We start from the raw sequence: 22,979 nt of genomic DNA on the forward strand, positions 1-22,979 counted from the left end.
TTAAGAGATGAAAGAGAGTTTATTTATCTATTTATGTATCTGTCTTGGTCTAGAAAGACTAGGGGTGGCTTAAAAAGGGATTATAGTAACTTTATGGAAAATGTTCAAGATCTTAAATATATTACTCTCCCCAAAAGTTGGCTGCTTCCAAGCTTGATTTAATATTTTGCATGTTTTCTCTCCGTTGTTTCGTAAATATATTTGCTTCTCCTTTTTGCAATCGACGTCTGACAACTGATTTTTGCTGTTTTGTCAACTGACGTTTCACCTTCTGCTTCACCATCTCCTGGAAAGATTTCATGAATCAGTATTACTGATAATTGACCATTTTGATAAGGAGTAAATATTCAACAAAACAAAGATCTACATTGCTAATATTTTTTCAAGTTTGTTAAGAGCATGAATTTCTTAAATTAAAAACACTGACAGTACTGTGAACCAGCAATAAAATAAACACCAAACTAATGGTTACAAAATAGGAGAAAATAAATTTCTAACAGAAATAATAGATTTTATAGCAAAAAGTACTACACAATTATTTGAATAACAAATCTCCATAATGCCACCTAGTGTCCATCAGGAAAACTGAAAACAAAAACCCCAAACCAAAAAACCCAAGATAAAAACTGCTTGTTGCTCTGCTTTCGAGATAAAAGTAGACATGGCTTTGTAGTAGAAAATTATGTTTAAAAGCATTCACAACTGGTCAAAATGTATCCAAGAGTGGGGCGCCTAGGTGGCTCAGCCGGTTAAGCATCTGCCTTTGGCTCAGGTCATGATCTTAGGGTCCTTGCATCGAGCCCCACATGGGGTTGCCTGCTCAGCAGGGAGCCTGCTCCTCCCTCCCACTGTGCTCTATCTTTCTCTCAAATAAATAAATAAAATCGTTACAAAAAAATGTATCCAAGAGTGCCTTCATAACTTCAGGTGTAGAGATGATCTGATGGCAGCAGTTACATGAAAGTCTTTATACAATTTCTGGGAGATGTAGAATGCTTTCTCAGTATAAATTCAAATTATTTCTTATTAAGATCCAGGCTGCCAATGTCACTAACAAGATGAATAAAAAGTTTGAATATTCTGTTTCCAATAACCTTTTCTTCGTCTGAAGCACTACAGCCTGTTATTTAATTGTATATAACCTTGTATCATCCAACTTATTTCCTAAAAACGAGGTAAACACTGCAAAGGTTGAACCAAGGGTCCCTTGTTAATATGCCCCACCCTATGCTAGGCACAAAGAAGCATTTATTAAAAACCTGTCAAGTTAAAAAACTAAAGAATAATGGATCTCAGGTAAGAAGGGGCTAGAAGAATTAGTCTGCCTAACACACTGTTTCTTGGGTTGTATATGTGTACTATAAAACTTTGGTCCAGGTAAGTTAAATGGAGACTTTGCATTATTTAACACAGTTAAGGAAACTACATTCAATTAACAGGCTTTAAAAAATTTTCCTTCTTAATTTTAGTCTTAATGATTCTCAATGGGAAAAAAGGTAAGAGAACAGAGAGTGGAAACAGATGGAAGAATCAGAATTCAAGTCCCTGCAGAGGCTGATACCCCATGAGCTGTAGTCATCCAAACCCAGTAAGGCAGGAGACTTAGAAGGAACTGGTATCCCAGAAATTTCAGAACTGAAAGCTGTAGGATTGGCTGAAAGTTTAGAATAAATGTGATTGGCCCCCAGGACTCTTCCCTACCCTAGGAAGACCAGCAAAACTATCATAGCCTCCTCACCCCAATAGGAGACCAGAATCCTGAATTAGAAAAGCACATCTTAACTACGACAAAGACAAAAGAGCAATAGTTCCAGAATTCTGAAGGAAAATTATTTCCAAACCACAACTCAAACACTTAAATTTCCAATCAAGTGTGAGAACAGGTTAAGACATTTTTAGAAATAAAAAGTACCGACCCTCCCATTCACTCATATAATTACTGGAATCTGTACTGCCAAGTAAAGACATAAACTAGGTAAGATAAAGAGATGGAACTAGGAAAGAAGGCAACCAATAAACAGGAGATGAAAAGTCCCAGGAAGACAACAGTAGAACATGCACCACATTTAAACTAGAGGAGTTCATAGAGGCCTCTAGAATATTGCCAAGAAAAAAAATCAATTTATTTTCTAAATGTTCTGCTTGATAATCATAGCAAGAAGCTGGAGAAAATAAGGAGATAACAGATTACTATGCACACACCTCCTCCTAATCCAGAACAATTTATGAATCCTACAAGGTTAATTTTTTCATGTTAAAAAAAAAAGGAGAAAAATCTTGTTTAGTATATATTTCTTAAAATGATGAAACACGAAATGAAATACTTGTGATTACAGTACATAAAAAAATTAACAAAAATCATGCATTTTGTTGATTCCATTGTTGTTTTGTTGACCACAAATACATTTATTAAAAACCAATATGCCTTAAGTTTAATTAGAATTTGTTACATTTTACATACTAGGAAGAACAGGGTTGGTAAGTGGCAACTTTGCTAATAGAGAACTATAAAAGCATTTATATGAAGAAAACAGATCTTACAATTACAGTTCCAAAGAACACAGAGAAAATTTTTTACCAGACAGTAAAACAATAATCAAATTAACAGAGGTTAACAAAATAAATTGATTTCTCCTGACTTTTTAACAAAATAATGTGACCTCAAGGAAAATAGTGTGACCAAATTTCCAAAAGAATGTAGAATTAAGATGATCAATTTGTTTCCAATGATTACAGGGAAACCTTTTTGATCAAGTGAGGCGTAAGAGATCTTTTTTTCTCTTTAAAGGCAAATTTGTATTTTATAATGCAATTCATTATAGGTTTGACCCCATTTTAAACTTTAAGTTCCTATTAGCTATAAGGGAAATGGGATAAAGTCAAGGCCTAAAGACACTGTCAGTGTCATCATCTTTATATACAGAAGACAGCATAACTTAGAATTTAAGGAAGTAGCTTTAATTAGTAATCTAAACTTTATATTCAAGTGCCGATTTTACACCACTGTTAATTACATAAAAGCACTTATGTTTTGAATCTAAGAAGTAAAAAAAAAAAGGGTAAATAAAACTCATTAAGTATAGAAAATATAAACGCCAGTGGTGGACAATCAAAGAGTAGGAGAAATTTTTTTTTTTTTAGATTTATTTATTTATTTGAGAGAAAGACAGAGAGAGGGGAGGGGCAGAGGGAGTGGGAGAGTCTTAAGCATGAGACTGAGCAAGAGCCTGACATGGGGCAAGAGCCTGACACGGGGCCCAGGGCTTGATCACAGGGCTCTGAGATCAAGACCTGAGCCAAAAACAAGGGTCAGACACTCAACTGACTGCACCACCCAGGCACCCCTAAAAAATGTGAGAAATTCTTAATAAAAACAGGTTGGTAATACTTAAAGGGAGACTTTTATCTTTTAATATAATTATTAGATGTTTCAAAAATTCCATAGATTTAAATTTTACGTCCAGAAAATCAGATAAATTACAAGGCCAACAGTAAAGAGTATAAAAAAAATCAATACATTTACAGAAATTCACACTTTTATTTTGGTCTGACAAACTCTAAATGTTTCTATTATCAAGTAAAGTTCCTAGAACCATTAAAAGTGTGCTATATTATAAAATACAGTATGTTATTTTTAGCTTATCTTTGATAATTCTGATTTAATTTTGTAAATATCCCATATTATATCCATAGAACATACATTTTAGCTTACTGACAATATATATGAACTTGGAAATCAGAAGTTCAGTAAAAACAAAGTTCTTTTCTTTAGTTTGAATTCACATTCCACATAATTTTATTTCCTCCTTTCTAAATTGATTTCCTTTTGTTCATTTTAAGTGAAGTTACCACTAAAAACCGGTTTCAATGGTATTTAACTTAATGCCTTTAAGCAGAAGGAAAACACCCAATATACCAATGATGTAATTTTATCCCTTTCCTTAAAAATTTACAAAGGAAATAAACTGATTCTTCCTACTGGGTACTCTGCAGAGAAGGATGGCATGCAGTAAAGCTCCTCAGGAGCTGCATTATTTGTGTTCACTATCCTGCACAGAAAATGTCCCTTAAGAAATTCTTTTGAACATTGCTGCTAAAGGTGTAACAAAAACTTAAGATACCCAAAATTTTTAAATCACCTATTTTTCTCCCTCAAAATTAAAGAATGAGCTAGTGAAACTGGTGCACCTTTGCACTTCAGCTGCATTGCTGTCTGGGTAACCCTGAACAAAGTCACGTAACCTATCTGGGCCTCAATTTCTTCACTGTTAAACTTCAGGGACTAGACCATATATGAGTGTCTATAATCTGTCCATGGTAATGACCTAATCAACATTTGGAAAATGTTGAATAGTTACCGGAGGAATTGTTGAACAGCTTAGAACACTGTCCGCAGAAGTAACACTCAGAGTTCTTGTTCTGTACTGTTTAATATCTTCTGTATTTTCTTCATCTCTAAAATTAAAAGAAAATCACAAATTATCCAGTTTTTTAGTTAATTATGTGTGATTATATTATTCCTACATGATAGTAAAACTTAAAAAACATAACATACAGGCCAGAAAGATCATTATATTTAAAATTTCTGTGAAGGCAAAACTACCCACAATTCAGCCCAATATATTAACACTTATTTTTCAGCATTCAAATAATCACTATCAAAATTGCAAAATGGTAGAATGTTTCAGCCACCAAATTTGCCATCACGTCCCCACAATTCACATCTTTCCCACTAATCTTCTCCTTTTCTTTCACTGAACTTTACATGTCTGCCTCTTACAATATAAATCCTTGGAACACTTCCCTGCCATCTCCCAAACAACAACAGATGGAAGAGAGAGTACTCTTACTCTATACAGTCTGCTCTGCTAACGCAGAAAAAATGATGGAAACTAATTTGTTTTACACATTGCTCAAAGTTTTAATGTATACAAGGTATAAGAAACTCAGACCATATTAACCCTTAACAGTCAATATTTTTCATCAAAATGTTATCATTGTTTCTACTCTGAATAATAAAAATTTTGCCCAACATGTGTTCAAAGAGAACAAATTATTCCATGCTAAAACTATTCAACCTATGTATATGTTCTTCTATTACTTACTGAAATTCCTCAGCCACTGCCACCCTTGATTTTAATTTAATTTTATAAGCTTATTATTTGAGTGGTAATAGCCCTGAGACTCCAATATGGTTATACAAAAAAGGCACAAAATTTTTGTTTTGCTTCAGAATAAAACTCTAAAGATTAAGACAGCCCTAGGATGTAAGCCTGAACATGTACTGAAGGAATGCCTAATAAATGTACTATTGATTTAATTTTGTCATATGACTATTTTGAAAATAAAACTCCATTTCATTAAATTATAATTGATTCTGGATAAACTATCCCAAATCTAAAAATTAAATTTTTTATATCTTTTGCGAATATTAATATTTGCAAGAAAGAAACTCTTACAAGAAAAATAACATAGTAACATTATATAGAGGGTTCAAAGTACCAAAGAAAATTCACTATTAGTAGGTATTTTAGGAAGAGAGCACATTTACTGCATGTTTATTGTACTACATATAAATCAAACATACATTAGGTGTAAAATTACAAAAATATATGAACATTCATCCGTCTACAACTTGGTCAATTTATCAATTATTTGTAAATAATTCTTTTAAAGTAACTGGTTTGCATTTTTAAGGCAGAACCGCTTAAAACTAACACAATGGGTAGTAAAGGGTAATGTGAATTTTAACAACAAAAGGTTATTTGCTTTCATTTTTTACACATAATGGGGCAGAATATAGCTCTGTTATATCATTTGGGAAAAAACAAACAAACACACTCATTTACCAGACTTGAAGAAAGTATAGGTCTCCATATTAAAGTAAAAAAATCAATCAACAGACATCTATACCTGAAAGGCCTGATTTCTCTGTTTAATGACGATAAGGCAATCAGATGTGGGCACGCATCTTCATACTCTTCATAGCCCATGGGGATTCCTCCTTGACCTGCTTTACCATCTTGCCTGGTATCATATTCAGTTTTGTTTTTCTCCTCAGAACACTCAGTTACAGAACTGTTGTCAACATCCTGCCCTTTTATTTCTTCTAAAGCTTGAATGAATTCAGGTATTTCAAAACTGTGTGCATCAGCACTCTCCTCTGACAAATAATCTTCCTTTATTTGCTCAAGATTTCCAGATGATATGCAACAGCAGTCAGCTGTTTCATCTGTAGAGTTTCGATCACTCTGATTTTCTAAACTACAAACCTTTCCTTTCTCTGACATCTCTTCATCAGAATATGAGAATTCAGACCTGTCTTCTGTTTCAATATTTTTATCATCTGGACCTACTGGATGAAGCAGTTCATCATCTGCCTGCATTTCCTTTGTGTAACCACTGGCAGAAACTTCTACATCAAGAGAGTCCTCCCTCCTAGGAAAAAAGAATGATAAACAATAGGAAAAAAATCTACCTGACATGGGTGTTTATTATTCTGATAAATTATAATTCTCAAATGAGTTTAGTAGTTTATATATTTTAAAGATTTTTCTTTGCCTAAAATCTAATAGTTAAGTATACAAATGTAAAAGATAATAGCCTTGTTGTCACTTAAGAATAAAGTGACTATGAAAAACAACAAATACTAGTAAAAGGTCAAACTTCAGTTGATATCGATTTAATAAATTCACTTTCAAAACGGGCTAAAGATTTCTTCTTTTAAGTTATGTCAATCATCCCAAATCAGAAAACAGTATCTTAACTAAGTATATAAAATAAATGGGAAAATTTTGCTTTGAGGATTTATATTTAATTATGTTCCATGAATCAATTAAACATAGCTTCTCTTATGAACAAAGGAAAACATAAATTCCAATGAACACTTGGCTTGCTTCCTTAAAAATGGGTTATTCACATATTAAACTGCACTTTGCAGTAAAAGTTTGTGAATTTTTAAGAAACTAGATATGTTCCTCCCCTAAATTCAGTAACATTGCCTTAATAGACCAAAGGCAGGAATTTTCTAGTTTTTAAGTTTCATTTATACATTAGACAGCAATGATACTCAACGATTTAATGTGCTAAAGGTCACTATTTGGAAATTTTTAAGATGAAACTGTTAAAACTCTTAGAATTAAATAAATGAGGTTATTTAAACAGTTTTATCATTTTAAACAAAGCAGAGTACAAACCTGATATCACTAAAAGTTGGATAAAGCTCACTTTCATAGCCAAAACGTTTCATGAAGAAATCTCTAATGCATTTAACATCTCTGTCAAAATACCTGTAAAAGCAAGAATCATTTTTGATATAGCCTGTGTTGCTCATATTTTTCCTTCTTAGTCAATGACAATATCCTTATTAACACTCCCATTGTATGAAAAAGGATGTTACTCATAAGAAAAAAATCAAAGAAACAAATCAGTTGCCAGTGTGTTTGAAAGACTAAAACTAAAAGCAGAGAAACTAAGAGGAAATATAAGCTGTGAAAGGCATACAGTCCCTATAGTTAGAAAACTTGAGGTCTTCCCATACTTGTAACAGACATACTAAGAGAAGATGTATATGAATCTCAGAAAAGAAGACCAGATTTGCGGTGTGGGGCAGGTTTCCACTTCTCTTCTTTTGTTTCCAGTCTGGCTGGTTATACTCATCAGCTATACCCACCAGAACCCAGTCAATGGCAAAAGCTAAAGATAAAAAATAGGTTAGTGATACCTAAGAAAACGTTTGGGGACTATTAAATTATGTTATTATCCATTAGTTAATCTGCAAGAATAGCCAAAAGAGATAAACAATGCTGTGGCTTATAAATAATGATCTGAAGACATGTTAATCTGGACCAAGGGTAGAAGCACCTGTGAATATCAGGTTGCTTTTTTGGCCACCATAAAGCAGCGAGAACAGATTAAATTCTCTAGGTTTCTAGACAAAGGAGAATTAAGAATCAGGGTGATGTGGAATTGACTACCTGCTTGAATATTAATATCTTAGAGAAATATAAAGTCTGGAAACACAAAGATAATGCCACTCTTCTTTCCTTTTAGGGCACCCTGGGAAAAACCTCAATAAATTATTTTAAAATTATCTTTTTACATATGTCTATGTTTCATCTAACTAGACAAAATCTCAAAATCTTCAAAAGCAGAGATAGGTCTTATTTATAATTATTAATTTATATCTTAATTTCTGGTGCTTAGCACAACTCCTTTACCCCAGTACCTGCCCATTAAATATCAAGTTAAATCACACTGTTTCCCTATAGAATAATGCAGCCTACACTTCAAATGTCATGATTTGTCATTGTTTCCTTCTCTAATTCTGGTCGTTCCCGGATGTTCCTTCATTGTGTGACTATGTTACCTCATATAATAAAAATGGTGATTAGTCACCATCCAAAGATATATTAACCACCCAAGCACCTAATAATCTATTAATAATTGTTTGGTTGGAATTATTCTTTATATTTAACGGACATTTCTTTTTCTAGAGTAAGTACAGACATTTTCTAATGAGAATCAGGAGGAAGAAAATCTTGACTGAACACAAACTGGTTTCAGCTCCCACTTTCCAAGAATTCATTATCTCTATTATGTAAGTGATAGCGGTTGTTATCTTCAGGAAAAAAGAGAACTTTCTCATACTGTAACTTGGAACAGGAGGAGAAAAAATATTCAACTTTAATTTGATTACAATCAGTTGCATCATGAAATACAAGGGAAAATATTCTCTCATATTTCACAGCCTGGCTAGCTTACATGGTTAAGTAATGTGAGGAATGAGCTTATCATTCCCTGCCCTGGCATCAGGGATAAGTTTTATATGAATTCTTTTCTAATAATAAAATAAAAGCTAAAAATGACAGGAGAGATATTCTTGATCTGGCAACTGAGTCCACTCCAAAATCACAATTTTTATTAAGGCCATCACAATTATCAAATTATGCTTGGTGTAACACTCTTGGAGGCAACCATGGAGCAGAGAGAAAAGGGGAAAGGCAGAGAGGACGGGGTTCTAGGGTCTCCTCTATGTCCCTATTTTTTCTTAGCAGGCTTTTGTTTTAAAAACTGGGCTTTTACATAAAAGTTTGAATAAAGGGTCAGCTCTGCGCTCAGTGGGGAATCTGCTCAAGGATTCTCCCCCTCTCCTATTGCCCCTCCTTCCGCGCACGCTCTCTCAAATAAATAAATCTTTAAAAAACCCACCAAATTTTTAGACCATTAACATCAGCCACTTCAAACCAGTTACTAACCCAACTGACAGTATGACAAAGTTGAAAAATTAAGAAAAAAATTATTACATCACACATAAACACAACCATATCCAGAATCACTTTTAGCATGTACCATTCAGCATTGTGATGAGAAGTTGAAACCATCTGTGGAAAGTCAATCATGGTGATGTGGTCATCTTTATCCAAAATGAGATTAAATTCATTAAAATCTCCATGAATCAGTCCATGATTTGCAAGTTTGACAATTAGTTCCATAGCTTCATCATATACTGATGCAGGATCTTCAACATGGTGTATCTGACATCTGAAAGTATAAAAATAGGTTATTTGTATTCATTTATAATTTTCATGAAAGCAAGCATGTGTGTGTATTATTATTTCCATTCCTTAATTCCCTAACAACTTTCTCTTCATTTCTATCAGCATACAGACATGATATAACAGCTCCCACCTATTTAAAAACAAAAAAGAAGCTATGACCTGCCTCAATTCTGTATCCTCTTTCTACTATAGATTTTCTGTGATAATTACAGCCAAACTCCTCTACATGCACTTTCTTCATTTTTTCCCTCCCATTCTAATGAACCCATTTCAAACATTTTCATCCACCTTGTTCCAAAGAAATAGGTCCGGTCAAAGCTACCAATGACTTCCATGTTGTTAAATCCAGTAGTCAGTATTTGTTCTGTCAGTTAACCTCTTCACCCTTGTTGAAACATTCCTTCACTTTACTCTTGGCACACCAACTCTTACGGCTGTCCTCTTTCCATACTTATCATTCCTTCTTAGTCTTTCTTACTAGTTCTTCATCTTTCCTTGACCTTTAGATTTTGGAGCTCCTTGAAGGTTATTGCTAGGAGCCTTTATTTACAGTCATTCTTGGTGATCTCATTCAGGCTCATGGCTTTAAACACTATATATACACTGCCCTCAATTTAGACTTCTCTGAACTCTAAGGCATCTCAAACTTAACTATGTCCCACACTGAACCTCTGATTCTATTTCACCCTCTACCTCCACGCTGCTCTTCCTATAGTCTTTCCCATTTCTGTAAAAACAACTTTGTACCTCCACTTAATTTGTTATTCAGACCCAAACCTTGGTGTTATCCTTGACATTCCTCTTACTTCGTATCAATATCCAATCCCAAACAAATCATGTTGGCTCCCTAAAAAATATATCCAGAATCTGACCACTTTTTATCACCTTCAAATCTACAACTCTGATCTAAACAACCATCATCTCTCTTCTCCAAAATCCTCCATAGCTTCCTATCCCAATCAAAATAAAAAAGCCCTTGTGCTAACTATTGCTACATTGGCAATGACATTGCAATATATAAATGTATGAAATCAACATGTTGCACACTTTAAATTTATATATCAAATGTATTAAAAATTCCTTGCAATGGCCTATAAAGCCTAAATGATCTAGCTCCCTGCTGCCTCTCTGATCTTATCACTTATAATCTTTGCCCTCACTCACTCAACTCCAAGTACACCAGCATCGTCACTGGTCCCTGAACATTTAGGCATGCTCCCATCTCAGGACTTACGTACTTGCTGCTCCCTCTATCTGAATCTCTTAGATAGCTGCATGGTTTTCTCTCATTTCTTTTAGGACTGCGCTCAAAAAACACCTTATCAGTGAGACTCTTCCTGACCACTTATGTAAAAATAGCAGCTTCTTCCACCTACCTCAGTACTTCCTGTCCCCCTTACCTGCTTTATTTTTATCCATTGCATTTTCTACCATCTGATAATCATACATTTCTTTCTTTAGCTATTTATTGCACGTCTCCTTCCAACAGAATGTAAGCTCTATGAAGGGAGAGATTTTGTTTTGTTCACTGCTGAGCTTTGGTATATACTAGAACAGTGCTTGGTATATACTAGATTGCTAATAAATATTTGTTGAATAAATCACAGAGATTACATAATCCATACTGTCAGAATGAAACTGAATTTTTAATTTGCATGAGACTACAGCCTTCTATTAATTTATCTCCTTGAAGCAATATTCTATTTAATCAAAAAAATTTTTTTGAAAACTAAACCTCACATTTATTAGGATCCATAGTTTCAAGAATAACAAATACTTACAGAGGATAGCCATTTATGAGTTCCATGACCACTGCATGGCGATTATAATCAATTGGTTTTGGTACTGGGAATTTCCTCTCATACAATGCCTAAAACATAGCAAAACAGGTATAAACTAATGAAGAGGTCATTAATTTTTAGGGAAAAATAAAGCAAATGTACCTGCCCACAACCAGAAGAAAAAACATACAAGCCTTTGCAAAATTACAGTTAACACATGCTTATTTATGTATGGCTTATTCACAGCACAAAATAAGCTATACATAAAACAAAATTTTAAACCAGTTTACTTAATTCACCTTTTCACCAATCATTAATTTACTGAACATTTACTAAATATTATTCATGGTGCTAGGGTTACAGAAATGAATGCTAAAAAGTCTGTCCCCAAGAAGCCTATAGTCTCTTAGACTATATCTTCTTATTGTTAAGTTTCTGCTATTAATTGGGAGTGTGCTTAAAAATTCCCATGGAGGGCGCCCGGGTGACTGTCGGTTAAGCATCTGCCTTTGGCTCAGTTTGTGATCTCAGGTTCCTGGGATGGAGTGCCACATCGGGCTCTCTGCTTGGCAGGGAGTCTGCTTCTCCCTTTCACTCTCCCTTTGTGCTCTCTCTCAAATAAATAAATAAAATCTTTAAAAAAAATTCACATGGAAATAAGTTGTGATTTGGGAAATATTCTTGTCTTCTGGCAGATTAGGAAATAAAATACCCAGATTAGGCATTTTAGTTTAGAGAGCAATGACCACAATATAAAATATAAATAAATCGATTATGTGACAAATACATACACAGTAGTGGTCTGAGTCAGATGTTACTTCAGATCATCCATAAATCCATTCTTTCCCCATATGCTTTATTTTTCCTATCCTATTGCTTACAAAGTCCAAATATCTTAGATTTATGCCCTCTGCAATTTAGAATGCTACCATTTCAAAGTAGACCTTTGTTACTTATACCTGTTTGCTCCAACAGTGGTTCTAGTTCTTGCCACCATATCTAGCCTTTATTCTGTGTACCAATACCAAACTAAAATACTTATATCAATGCTCCATTTAAAAAAAAAAAATCTACAATGTTTGTAAGTATTGATCTCAGACTGGAAAACTTTTCCTAGTTTTCAAAACTCTCTTTAATCTACTTATCCAGTCTTAGTTTTCCCAATACTCTTCTTAATAAGCACTCTGGAGTACACACAGGGCTTACATCCATATTCATGTCTCTGCCATAGTGGCTCCTCTGCAAAGTACAGTACACTGTCTTACTATCTTCTCCTTAGAGACAAATTACATGCATGCTTCATGACTCTACTCAACTCCTACTCATTTTATGAAAACTCCTTCATCAACTATTCTAGTCTACAGAAGTTTCCCTAAACGTAACATATAATTTTTAAACTATTCTTTGTATATATTTGTGTTGTATTCCCAACTTTAAGACACTGACTGCATTACTTATTCCTTTGGTATCCACACCTTCACCCCACTGTATGCCAGGTACTTAATACAGTGGTAGGCATACAAATAATATTCAACATATATCTATTAACAGGGTTAGTTTTATAAAGCTGTTTACTTCCTACCTTCTTTGTTAGAGAAACTGAATTACTTCCCATTCCCCAAAGGTTTTTGTTTGTTTGGCTTTAAAGATTTTTTTTTCAATGCAAGTACTTTTGAACATGCCTTGGCAGCTCAACAGTGTATAATAACCTTAACTATTGTCAGAGTGGTCTAGCCCTTGCACTATGGCTTAATCCTTAAGCTATTGCCTAATCTACTCTCTAGGAAAAAAAGAGAAAAATTTAAGGAGCATATTTATGCACAACCAGGTTCTATTCTAGTACTGCCATATAAACATCTGAGAAAACACCTAATGAAGTTTTGGGAAAATGTTTAACAATCCCTACCAAACTGCCTACTTACTGATTATCTATCATAGGTTACAAATCGTTAGTGTAAGACAAGAAACATCTATCATGTTATGGTATCAACATCACTTACATTGTCTTGAGAATTCTTCCCCCATCATTACTAAAAATTTAAGCACATGAATTAAAATAACCTACTCAAAAAACACCAAACTGAAACTCCTAAGAGTTTCATATACTGGCCATATACTAGAGTGACTTCTTTTTTTTTTTTTAAATGTATGTATGTATTTTTAGTCATCTCTATACCTAACGTGGGACTCAAACTCAGAACCCCCAGATCAAGAGTTGCATGCTCTTTCAACTGAGCCAGCCTGGTGCCCCTAGCATGACTTTTAATAAATCAAAATTTTAAAAAGTGACGATAAGTAGTAACAAATAAACACTATTATTACTGGAGAATAGTAATAATACAATACTATTTTCTGTTTAATTAAATGTTATTGAAAATATTTAATTTGGTTATTAAAGATATTTAACAAATCTTGGGGCATCTGGGTGGCTCAGCCGGTTAAGTGTCTGACTTTGGCTCAGGTCATGATCCCAGGTACTGGGATTGAGACCCACATCAGGCTCTCTGCCTAGCAGGAGCCTGCCTCTCCCTCTCTGTCTGCCACTCCCCCTGCTTGTGCTCTCTCACTCTTTCAAATAAATAAAATCTTAAAAAAAAAAAAGAAAAAGATACTTAACCAATCTATCCTTAACTTAAAAATTAAGTTGAAAGGTTAAAGGCTAAAGATTTTTACCATTCCTAATCTGCATGCTGTAAATCAACATTTCTTCTCCATTACATGAAGGAAAAATACTAGTCAACTTATCTGAGACACTAAGGTTTCCACAGATAACTACTATAGGTAACTCCCTGGGATTTTCAATTAGAGACAAACATATGCGTATTTATGTATATTGAAGAGATACATACTCACACATTTGTGAGGCAATTACATCATTAATTATTAAGGCTACTTGTTAATATTGCACAATATTATCTCATATTATAAGATAATATCTTATTAACACTGTAGAACACATGTTGCCTTAACTTGCATTAGTAACAATGAAAAATGCTTTCACATAGAAAAAAAGTCACCAGAAAAGCAAATAACAGAAACAATCATTAATTAAAAGTAAGTGAAAGAATTAGGACTGGGGTAGAGAGATGTGGGGGCAACAGACTGATAAATGCTACTGTATCTTTTCAACTACATGTACTATTTTGTTAAGAAATACAAAATTATTTACCAAATACCTTCATATAGGCAAATTCTTTCATGGCAGAGAGACGAGATAAATAAAGCCAAGACATGTTATGCCTGTGTTTATGATAATCACGTTTGTTTTTCAGATTTCGAAAGGAGGTTCTTCCCAATCTGTGAAGCTTTAATGCAAATTGCTGCCCTTCTTCATTTGCAACAATGTAAATATCTAGAGCCAAGATTTAGAAAAGATCATTATTATACTATCATTCCAAAAAGTTCAATTGTAATTTCTGAATTTTGATTTTATTTGTATCAAATTTTCTTTACTAATAACCAGGAATATTTACTACCCAGCAAAATTCTTTATTTTAAATACAATCCAAAATAAGATTAACATGTATTAATATCTACTGCAAAAGAAAACAGGGATGTAGTGTGTCAAAGGTTATTGCTCCCAAAGGTGCTCAATACTCAGTTCAATTTAGTGGCAAATTGTCTTACATGTCCTACATGTATGAGAAGTGATTTAATATCTTCTTTTTCAACAATATGAAGTTCAATTCTTCAACTGCTCCAATAAATAATATTCAGCTGTTAGGATATAATCCTATAGGGGCGCCGAGGTGGCTCAGTCGATTAGGTGTCTGCCTTTGGCTCAGGTCATGATCCCTAGGGTCCTGGGACTGATCCCTGCATTGGGCTCCCTGCTTGGTGGAGCCTGCTTCTCCCTCTCCCTTTGCTGCTCCCCCTGCTTGTGCTCTCTGTTAAATAAATAAATAAAATCTTAAAAAAAAGAACATAATCCTATAGTAATCAGAATGGAGATCTTCCCATAAGTATTCCAATAATCAAAAAAAGTTGCTATTTGAAATACTGACATTTAAAGCATGTCCTAATTATTCATGAGAAATTTTAATTATTACACATCAAAAAACTTACACTGGCGGAATTACAAATTAGCGTAAACTTTTGAAAGGAAATTTGGTATTACCAAATTTTAAATGTACATAACTTTTGCACTAATAATTTCTAAGACTGTAACATAAATGCCCCTAACAACTGGGAATGGTAAATCAATTACTGAGCACTAATACTATGTAAAACTCTGCAACTATGAAAAAGACCTATCTGTTAACATGAAATGGTATCAGAAATGCATCAAGAGGCACCTGGTTGGCACCTAGCGCATGGGACTCTTGATCATGGGGTTGTAAGTTGGAGCCCCAGGTTGGGTGTAAAGATTACTTAAAAAAAAAAAAAAAAGCATCAAGTGGAAAAAAATCAAGGTGTAAAATAGTTAAGTAATGTTTGCTTTCACCTGTGATTAAAAAGATATGTGAATGCATATACATACATTTTTGGTACATTATATACTAGTATTAATATAGAATATTTCTAGAAGGATATATAAGATATCAATCAACAGTAACAACTTTGGGAAGTAACAACAGCAAATTGAGACCTGGGTTAGGAGTAACATTTACTTTATATTTTACTTTCTTTTGTGCTATTTATCAATTCCATGCAGTGAAGTTCTTAAAAAAAAAGCCATTATTTTTTTAAGTAAAAAAAAATCGGACATAAAAAAGTTAAGAGGCACATCTAAAAACAGGTGTTTCATTACCTCATTTTATACATTTCACACACACACAGTGCTATATTTAGCACTTATTTGCTCAATGCTATCTTAGAATGCTTTTTTCTGTGTTCTACACATACCTAACTTTGCCATATTTCTATCATGGAAAAATGTGTTTGTGGCTTTTAATATTCATTGTCTTCTAATAATCCCTTTAGCTGCATATTTTAACTATTACAAATATCCATTTATCATACATAAAATAAGAGCAAATAAAATATTTCCCAAAGATGTTATTAGAAGAAAATTACTTCTTGCTATAACTGAATTTTCAGTGAGACTTACAAAAAACGATAACCTACTAAATTAAGGGTAATTTCCTCATCTATATTGTTTCCAACCAACTTTTCAATTTACTGCTCAGTTGGAAAAAATGGAAAAATTAAAAGATAATGCTTTCTCAGGGAGAAATATAAATAGAAACTAGAGCGAAGAAAATGAGTTCAGTAGTACTGTTAGCACTTACCAGATTCTTTGCCAACACCCATCTGGTTTCCAACAGACCCAACTACCTGTCTAGAAGAAAGCGTTTTCAAAGCTAGGTAATCATAGCCTGCATTTGTCAGCCGGTAGCCCTGGACAGCTAGACAAAATAAAACGAAAAAGACTGTATTTTACTTACATTGTACAATCAAGTCACATTAGTTCAAGTCATGAGAAGAATTTAAACATAAGAAATCTTAGTTGGAATGATTAGCTTACCCAGTCTTATGAGTTTGGCATTTCTTCCTATAATTTGTATTTTTTTCTCTAGAGCAGTGTTACTCAAAGTGTGACTCTCAGACTGACACCAGTCTCTAAATATTTGTTACCAGTCTGTGATGAGACACAGAAACTGAAACGAAGTGGTTACCTTAAGAAATTTTTATATCACTTTGACCAACTTATTTTATGTCTTCAACTCTAATAAGGAATCTGTGCCTGTATTTTATCAATTTTTAAATTCCATTTTTCTAGTAATTACTTTTTTATTGTTATTTTATAAAAGTATGGATCCATAATAGGTGGAAAAAAAGAAACTCATCCCTCACCACAGATGGTTTGAGGATTAATGCTTTAGAGTAGTGCAGTAGAACATTATTTGCCAAAGATAGAGGCAGTAATTATCTCTATCCTACTTGCTCTTCTGCCAACTGGAACTTGTTAATCCCGTCTCAGGAGATGGAGGCTATTTCTCTACTTGATCTGGGTGGGCCCTGTGAAAGCTCTAATAGAACATGGTAAATGTATGCAGTTTTCAGGTCTGGAAAGAGTACTTTGCTGGTCTGGAAACTTTCATTTTCCACCTTTCCCGAAATGCCTGCTCTGGGGGAAGACAGTTACATGAAAAAATCACAAATGGTGCCATAAATACTTACTTTTGGTACGCTCCCAAGCTATGAGTTTATGTTTCACTAATTCTCTTAAAACTTTATTACAGCCACCATGTTTAAGGCTGGCTATAGAAGCAACTAAACTGCAGGGAACTATTTCATGGTTCTTCATGCCCATTTCAACCTGAAATTAAAGGAATCATATGTAATCATAATCAACACAGAGCTGCTATCAAAATCTTGCTAAGAAATTAACTTCTTCACATTTCTCTGACCATGCAGTTCCCCAGCCAATTTTGAGATGTAAGTACTACCTTCTCTGGACATATTTCTAATCATAATTTGATTATAAAATCACAGATATTCATATTCTGCCTCTCTACAAAACTCTAAAGGTAAAAATTGCAAGTAATTAACATTTACTGACGTGGCAAATACTAAGATATTTATTGACATCTAAATATTTATCTTTAAAAAGTATAGGTATTTCAGGGGTGCCTGGGTGGCTCAGTCGTTAAAAGCATCTGCCTTCGGCTGAGGTCATGATCCCAGGGTCCTGGGATCAAGCCCTGTATCGGCTCCTTGCTGAGCTCTGCCCCTCCCCCTGCTTATGTTCCCTCTCTGTCTAGCTATCCGTCAAATAAATAAATAAAATCTTAAAAAAAAAAACTATAGTTATTTCAGATATTCATTAAGAAGGTATTTAATATGAAAGTATCATATGCAGGCATGATGGAAGATTAAAAAATATATAAAAATACTCTACCCCTTGAGAATTAATTACCTAATTGTGGAAATAAGAACCTACACATCTAACTTTATTAGAAGACAAGAAATGGTAAGGGCTAAAAATGAAGTGGCTCAGGGCTGAACAAAAATAATTCTAGCTGAGGGATCAGTTTCAAAGAAGTGGCACTTGAGGTGTACTTTGAGATGCAGGAAAACCGAAAAAAACACACAAGGGAATATCAGAGAAAGACAAAAGATTTGGACATGGCACATAGGCAAGAAAATACAGAGCAAAGCAACAGCTAGTACAGTGGTAGCTCAGGTGCAATGGCAAATAGAATTCATGAAAAGGTGGATGGAAAACGCTTTTGAGAAAGGTATGGAAGGCCTTGAAATGTAGACCAAGGAGTTTAGATTTCTTGTTGAGGAAAACTGAAAACACTTGAAGGTGTTTACGCAAGGGAGATACATGAACAGAGATGTTTTAAGGACATTAATCACAACTCAAAGTTTTGTAAGGTCTTTCAAATGAAATTGTTTAAGGTAATTTGGAAGGATGTATCTATACTCAGGAATGAAGTCATAATTAAAGGATAAAATTGTCAATTATTTGACAGAGGTAACAGATAAAGCCATGAAGTGGATGTGATCATCAAACAAGAGATAATGGAAGACAAAGGAGGGTTGAGGGACAGAATTTTGGGGGAAGTTCACATTAAAAGGTAAGGGCAGCCAGTCAAAGTATGATTACTGATGTAGGAGGTGCCTGAGAAGTAAAGGAAAGAGAGAGTCAAGGAAAGGTGGCTGCTGATATCAAGAATGGTTAAGACTCAACAGAGACTGAAATATATTTAACAAGTAGGTCATAAGTTGGTGAGCTTCAGAAAAGAACTTAAATATTGCAGAGATGAAGTTCTGGAAGATAAAACGGGCACTATTTTGATATCCCAACCAAAATCTCACACCTTAACTCATTTCCCTTGTTAGCCTCTAATATTCTTTCTTGACTCCCTTGTTTCTGTTGGGCATTAAGGAATAAATCAATGTGCTGAGGAAGCAGAGAAGGAAGGTATCTTTCAGAAGTGACAGTAGGTGTTTAGAGAAAGTGCAGATGAATTAAGTGCCTTCCAAATTTCATACTGAATTTGCATTTGATACTTTCATCTTTTAAGTATTGCCTATTTAAGCAAAAGATAATAGCTTCTAAAAAATTTATTGTTTTATTCTGGAAATGCCTAACCTATGTGTTGTTGATCTTTGTGCTTTAAGACTACTACCATTGAAATCAGTTTTTGTCACTTCCCTGCTTAAAACAGTGGCTCCCCTATATCTAGAATATATCCAAATCCTTTACCAAGCCTGCAAGACTCTATAGCACATGATCTGTCTCACCTTGTCCAATTACATCTCCAACCAGTCAACCAAACTTGCTCACTATGCTCCAGCCACACTGGCCTTTCTTCAAAAACTGTTTCTAGCTCAGAAGTTTTTCACTTAGTACAGCTGTTTCCTCGGTCTCCAACTCTTGCCGAGAAGTTCACTGGACTGCTTCCTTCTCATTCAGCTATTATTCCCCCCTCCCCTGCCAGTCTTTCTTTTACTTGGCAAATATTTATTCAGTACCTACCAAACGCAAGGAACATTTTTAAAAGGCCTTAACACTTCGGTTACAACAGTAAACAGACAAGATTCTTTAACTCTGGCAGTCTTCTCTGACTACACAATTTAAAGACAGCATTCATGCTCCCCACCGCAAACGTGCAGTTTCTATTCTATTATCCTCTTTATCATCTTTACAGCACTTATTATCTGATAGTCTTCCTTTATTTACTCGCTTACTCAATGATCTGTCATCCTTGTCTTGTACCCCTCTGAATTCCCTAGAACTGTCACTAAAAACCAGACAAGTGTTGATTGAATGAAACTGAATACATGCTATGTGAGGGAATCTGTGAGTGAGGAATTCAGTGCTAACAATTCTCAAAAGTCTTAAACCCTTCTCCGGGAGTCGGAAGCCCGGGGTCAGAGAAGCGCTCCAGGCCAGAGGTGCAAGTATAGCTCTGGAACATAAGTAGGGGAGCAGAAAGGAAAGAAATGATTAGAAGAGGGGACTTTGCTCTGTTTGGGGGAAGACAAAAGCTTCCGAACAAAGGCTTCTGAAAAATCTGACTTGTCGGGTCTTCTCTTCCTCATTCCGAGCCTGGGTCTCCTAAGAGGGCCTACAGCACGCTCAGCTCTCAGCCGAGTCGCCGGAACAGGAAAACGCGCGGTGGGAAAGGACTGGGGGCAGGGAGAAACGGCGAACTTCTTACCGCGGTCAGGACCCTGAAGTCATCCCGGCTCATGTAACGCAACTTGGCCACATTCACTTTCCCCATGGCGGCTCAGGATCAAGCCAGGAAACTCCTCCACAACAGCTGGAGAGCACAAGGTAAACCCGCACACTAACCTCTCCGGCGCCTCACAGCCGCCGGGTGGCTTGCGCGTGCGCTCCTCCTCACTGCAGGTCCTTGATGATAAATAGAAGAACTATTCTGTCTGGCGTGGGAAAATGAAACGTCTTCTGGGTTTTATGATGCACATAGCATGGAACAACGCAGAATTTTTTTTGTAAGGGGATTTTGTCATGTAAGTTAACGGACTTTGAGTGTCTACAATATGTCATTTTGTTTTTCATATCTGTCAGGACTAGCTGCCTAAAGGACGCGAGCTGCCAGTGAGAGCAGAACGGTAACAACAAAACCCGAGGAGCAAATTTCATCCCCGACCAGCAACTCCTACTTTAGGCAAAGTGAGTTCCAACAAGAGAAGGGAGTGAAATGAACCCAAGAGCGTCCAGACAAACAAGGCAGTTAAAAATAAAAACAATAGTAATCCTAACAGCGCCTGCTTAGAAAGGAGGAAGGCGTGGCTAAAGAGCGCTCTCTTGCGCTTGCTCAGTATTGGCTTTGGGTTGGTTCGCGAGACTCGGGAGTACGCCTGCGCCTGCGCCTGCGCCTGGTGGGGCCGGCGTTTAGGCTGTGTGGAAAGCGTGCTGTCGTGATTGCATCTCCCGCTCATTTCCAGAGAAAGCGGGCGATTTTGGGGCAAGTTGGAACGGAGCTATGGGGATTGTTTGTCAGAGGCCAAGTCGTGATTTCAGGGCTTTAGGAGAGCTACCCACACTGAACCTGGAACTCCTCTCTACGTCAACAAAAATGGTAACTGGAGCAAGACCTTAACTTGCTCCTCAGAGGGTGGCTACTCTACTTTCCCTACAAAAGCAACAAGGGTAACCAAACTTGTGTGATAATGTTTGTGTTTCTGTCTTGTTTCATGAACTACGTTTTAAACCTTTAAAAGACAATTACCTATTTTGGTACACCCCTCACACCTTAGGTGTGGATACGACATACGGTCACGGACTTCAGCTTTGACTTCATTTCCAGCCACTGCTCTTTAGCCTGTCTCTGGGTTGAGTCTCAAAACTTTTAAGTGTAAACTTTGGAGTTCATTATTTACAGAGTCCATTTTTTTCCTGCTGGGGTTCTACTGGCCGATGTGCCCATTTTCCAGCTCTCCAGGGCCCTACTGAGTATGTTGCTTTGTCCAAACACAGAGTTAGTTTTTTCATAAAACCTGGCTGCAGTTCCAAGGCAAGCAATTGGATATGCCCTTTCTTTCCAAGTCAGAATAGTTAATACTGTGAAACCATAGGCTGCAGGCAGCAGAACAATCTTCTGTGCCTTCTACTACAACCTTTGGCTTCATTTTTTACACTTGAATGCAGTAAGCCTTTGATTAACCATGCTCAACTATTGGAAACCTCCACTGAAATGGACTTTTTCTTTCTATACTTCATGTAAGAAATAAAAATGAAAAGCTTTTATGGAACAAGAATGAGATGGGAAACACAAGTCATTTGGCTGTTTCCTAATCCAACATTCTAGCAGACATTGCTAATCTGTTAAAGCACAAACCTTGTGTTACTTCTAAGCTCTGCTCCAGACAACCCCTACTAATTGATTGGATTTGGCTACAGTTGTTGTCCTGTTTCTGGAGCATTCCAGAGTCCAGAATCACACTGAGCCCAAATCTCTTCTACTTTTAATATTTATATGTATTTTTAATACAATCATCTTAATCAGACCTTTGAAGAGTAAAAGTTATTCAGGTATTGTTCAATATTCTGATTTACTTTTCCTACCACGCTTAGTAATGACAAAAAATACACAGTATTTTTTATTCACTCATTTATTATTTATCAAACATATATGCCAGATTTTTTGCTTGGGGAAAGAATCCTAACCCTTAAGTCTTGAGGTGGAAGGAGATGAATAGAAAATAAGAGAATAATATGACAGAGGTGTGCAAAGGATTTAACACATCATTATTACCTACTCCCAGACCCCCATCTCTCTCTCTCTCTCTCTCTCTCTCTCACACACACACACACACACACACGTTCTCACAAGTTGCAGAGGATCTTGACTGTCTATAGATGGAAGTTCAAACTTCTTTTCTTAGGTTAAATTAAACTTCTTAGGCTGGCATTCAGGATCTTCAATAATCTGTATCATTGCTTACTTTCAAGTAACATATGCTCTTGCTTAATTGAACCAAAATTCAATCAAATACAGTTCCCTTGATTTCCTGTATTACTGCCATTTCCCTTCATCTGTAATGCTTACCTTCCCACCTCCTTTTTTCCCCTTCTTTCTAGTCACCACATATGTAAGTCTTGCCTACCATTCATAAAACACTATGCATCCCATAAAACTTTTCTTTATTATCCCTCTGTTATTTTCCTAGGGTTGCTGTAGCAAATATCCACAAACTTGGTGGTTTAAAA

At 35.4% G+C, this 22,979-nt stretch overlaps 1 protein-coding gene across 2 annotated transcripts; it reads right to left on the reverse strand.

The window, feature by feature from the left end:
- RIOK2 (RIO kinase 2) lies at positions 1-20,633 on the reverse strand. Of its 2 annotated transcripts, none has more exons than XM_027605376.1 (10): positions 20,461-20,633; positions 17,465-17,603; positions 16,573-16,689; positions 14,518-14,693; positions 11,342-11,430; positions 9,352-9,543; positions 7,197-7,289; positions 5,914-6,438; positions 4,359-4,455; positions 1-283 (listed from the first exon to the last, which is right to left on the reverse strand). In XM_027605376.1, exons 1-10 carry the CDS (start codon positions 20,524-20,526, stop codon positions 122-124), a joined length of 1,656 nt encoding a protein of 551 aa, XP_027461177.1. In that variant the 5' UTR covers positions 20,527-20,633; the 3' UTR covers positions 1-121. The 2 variants fall into 2 exon arrangements, with proteins under 2 accessions (XP_027461177.1, XP_027461176.1); XM_027605375.1 differs by having other exon boundaries at positions 1-286.
- Positions 20,634-22,979: the final 2,346 nt, after the last annotated feature.

The sequence above is a fragment of the Zalophus californianus genome, chromosome 5, assembly GCF_009762305.2.
Source record: "Zalophus californianus isolate mZalCal1 chromosome 5, mZalCal1.pri.v2, whole genome shotgun sequence".
In the NCBI taxonomy this organism is placed as follows: Eukaryota; Metazoa; Chordata; class Mammalia; order Carnivora; family Otariidae; genus Zalophus; species Zalophus californianus.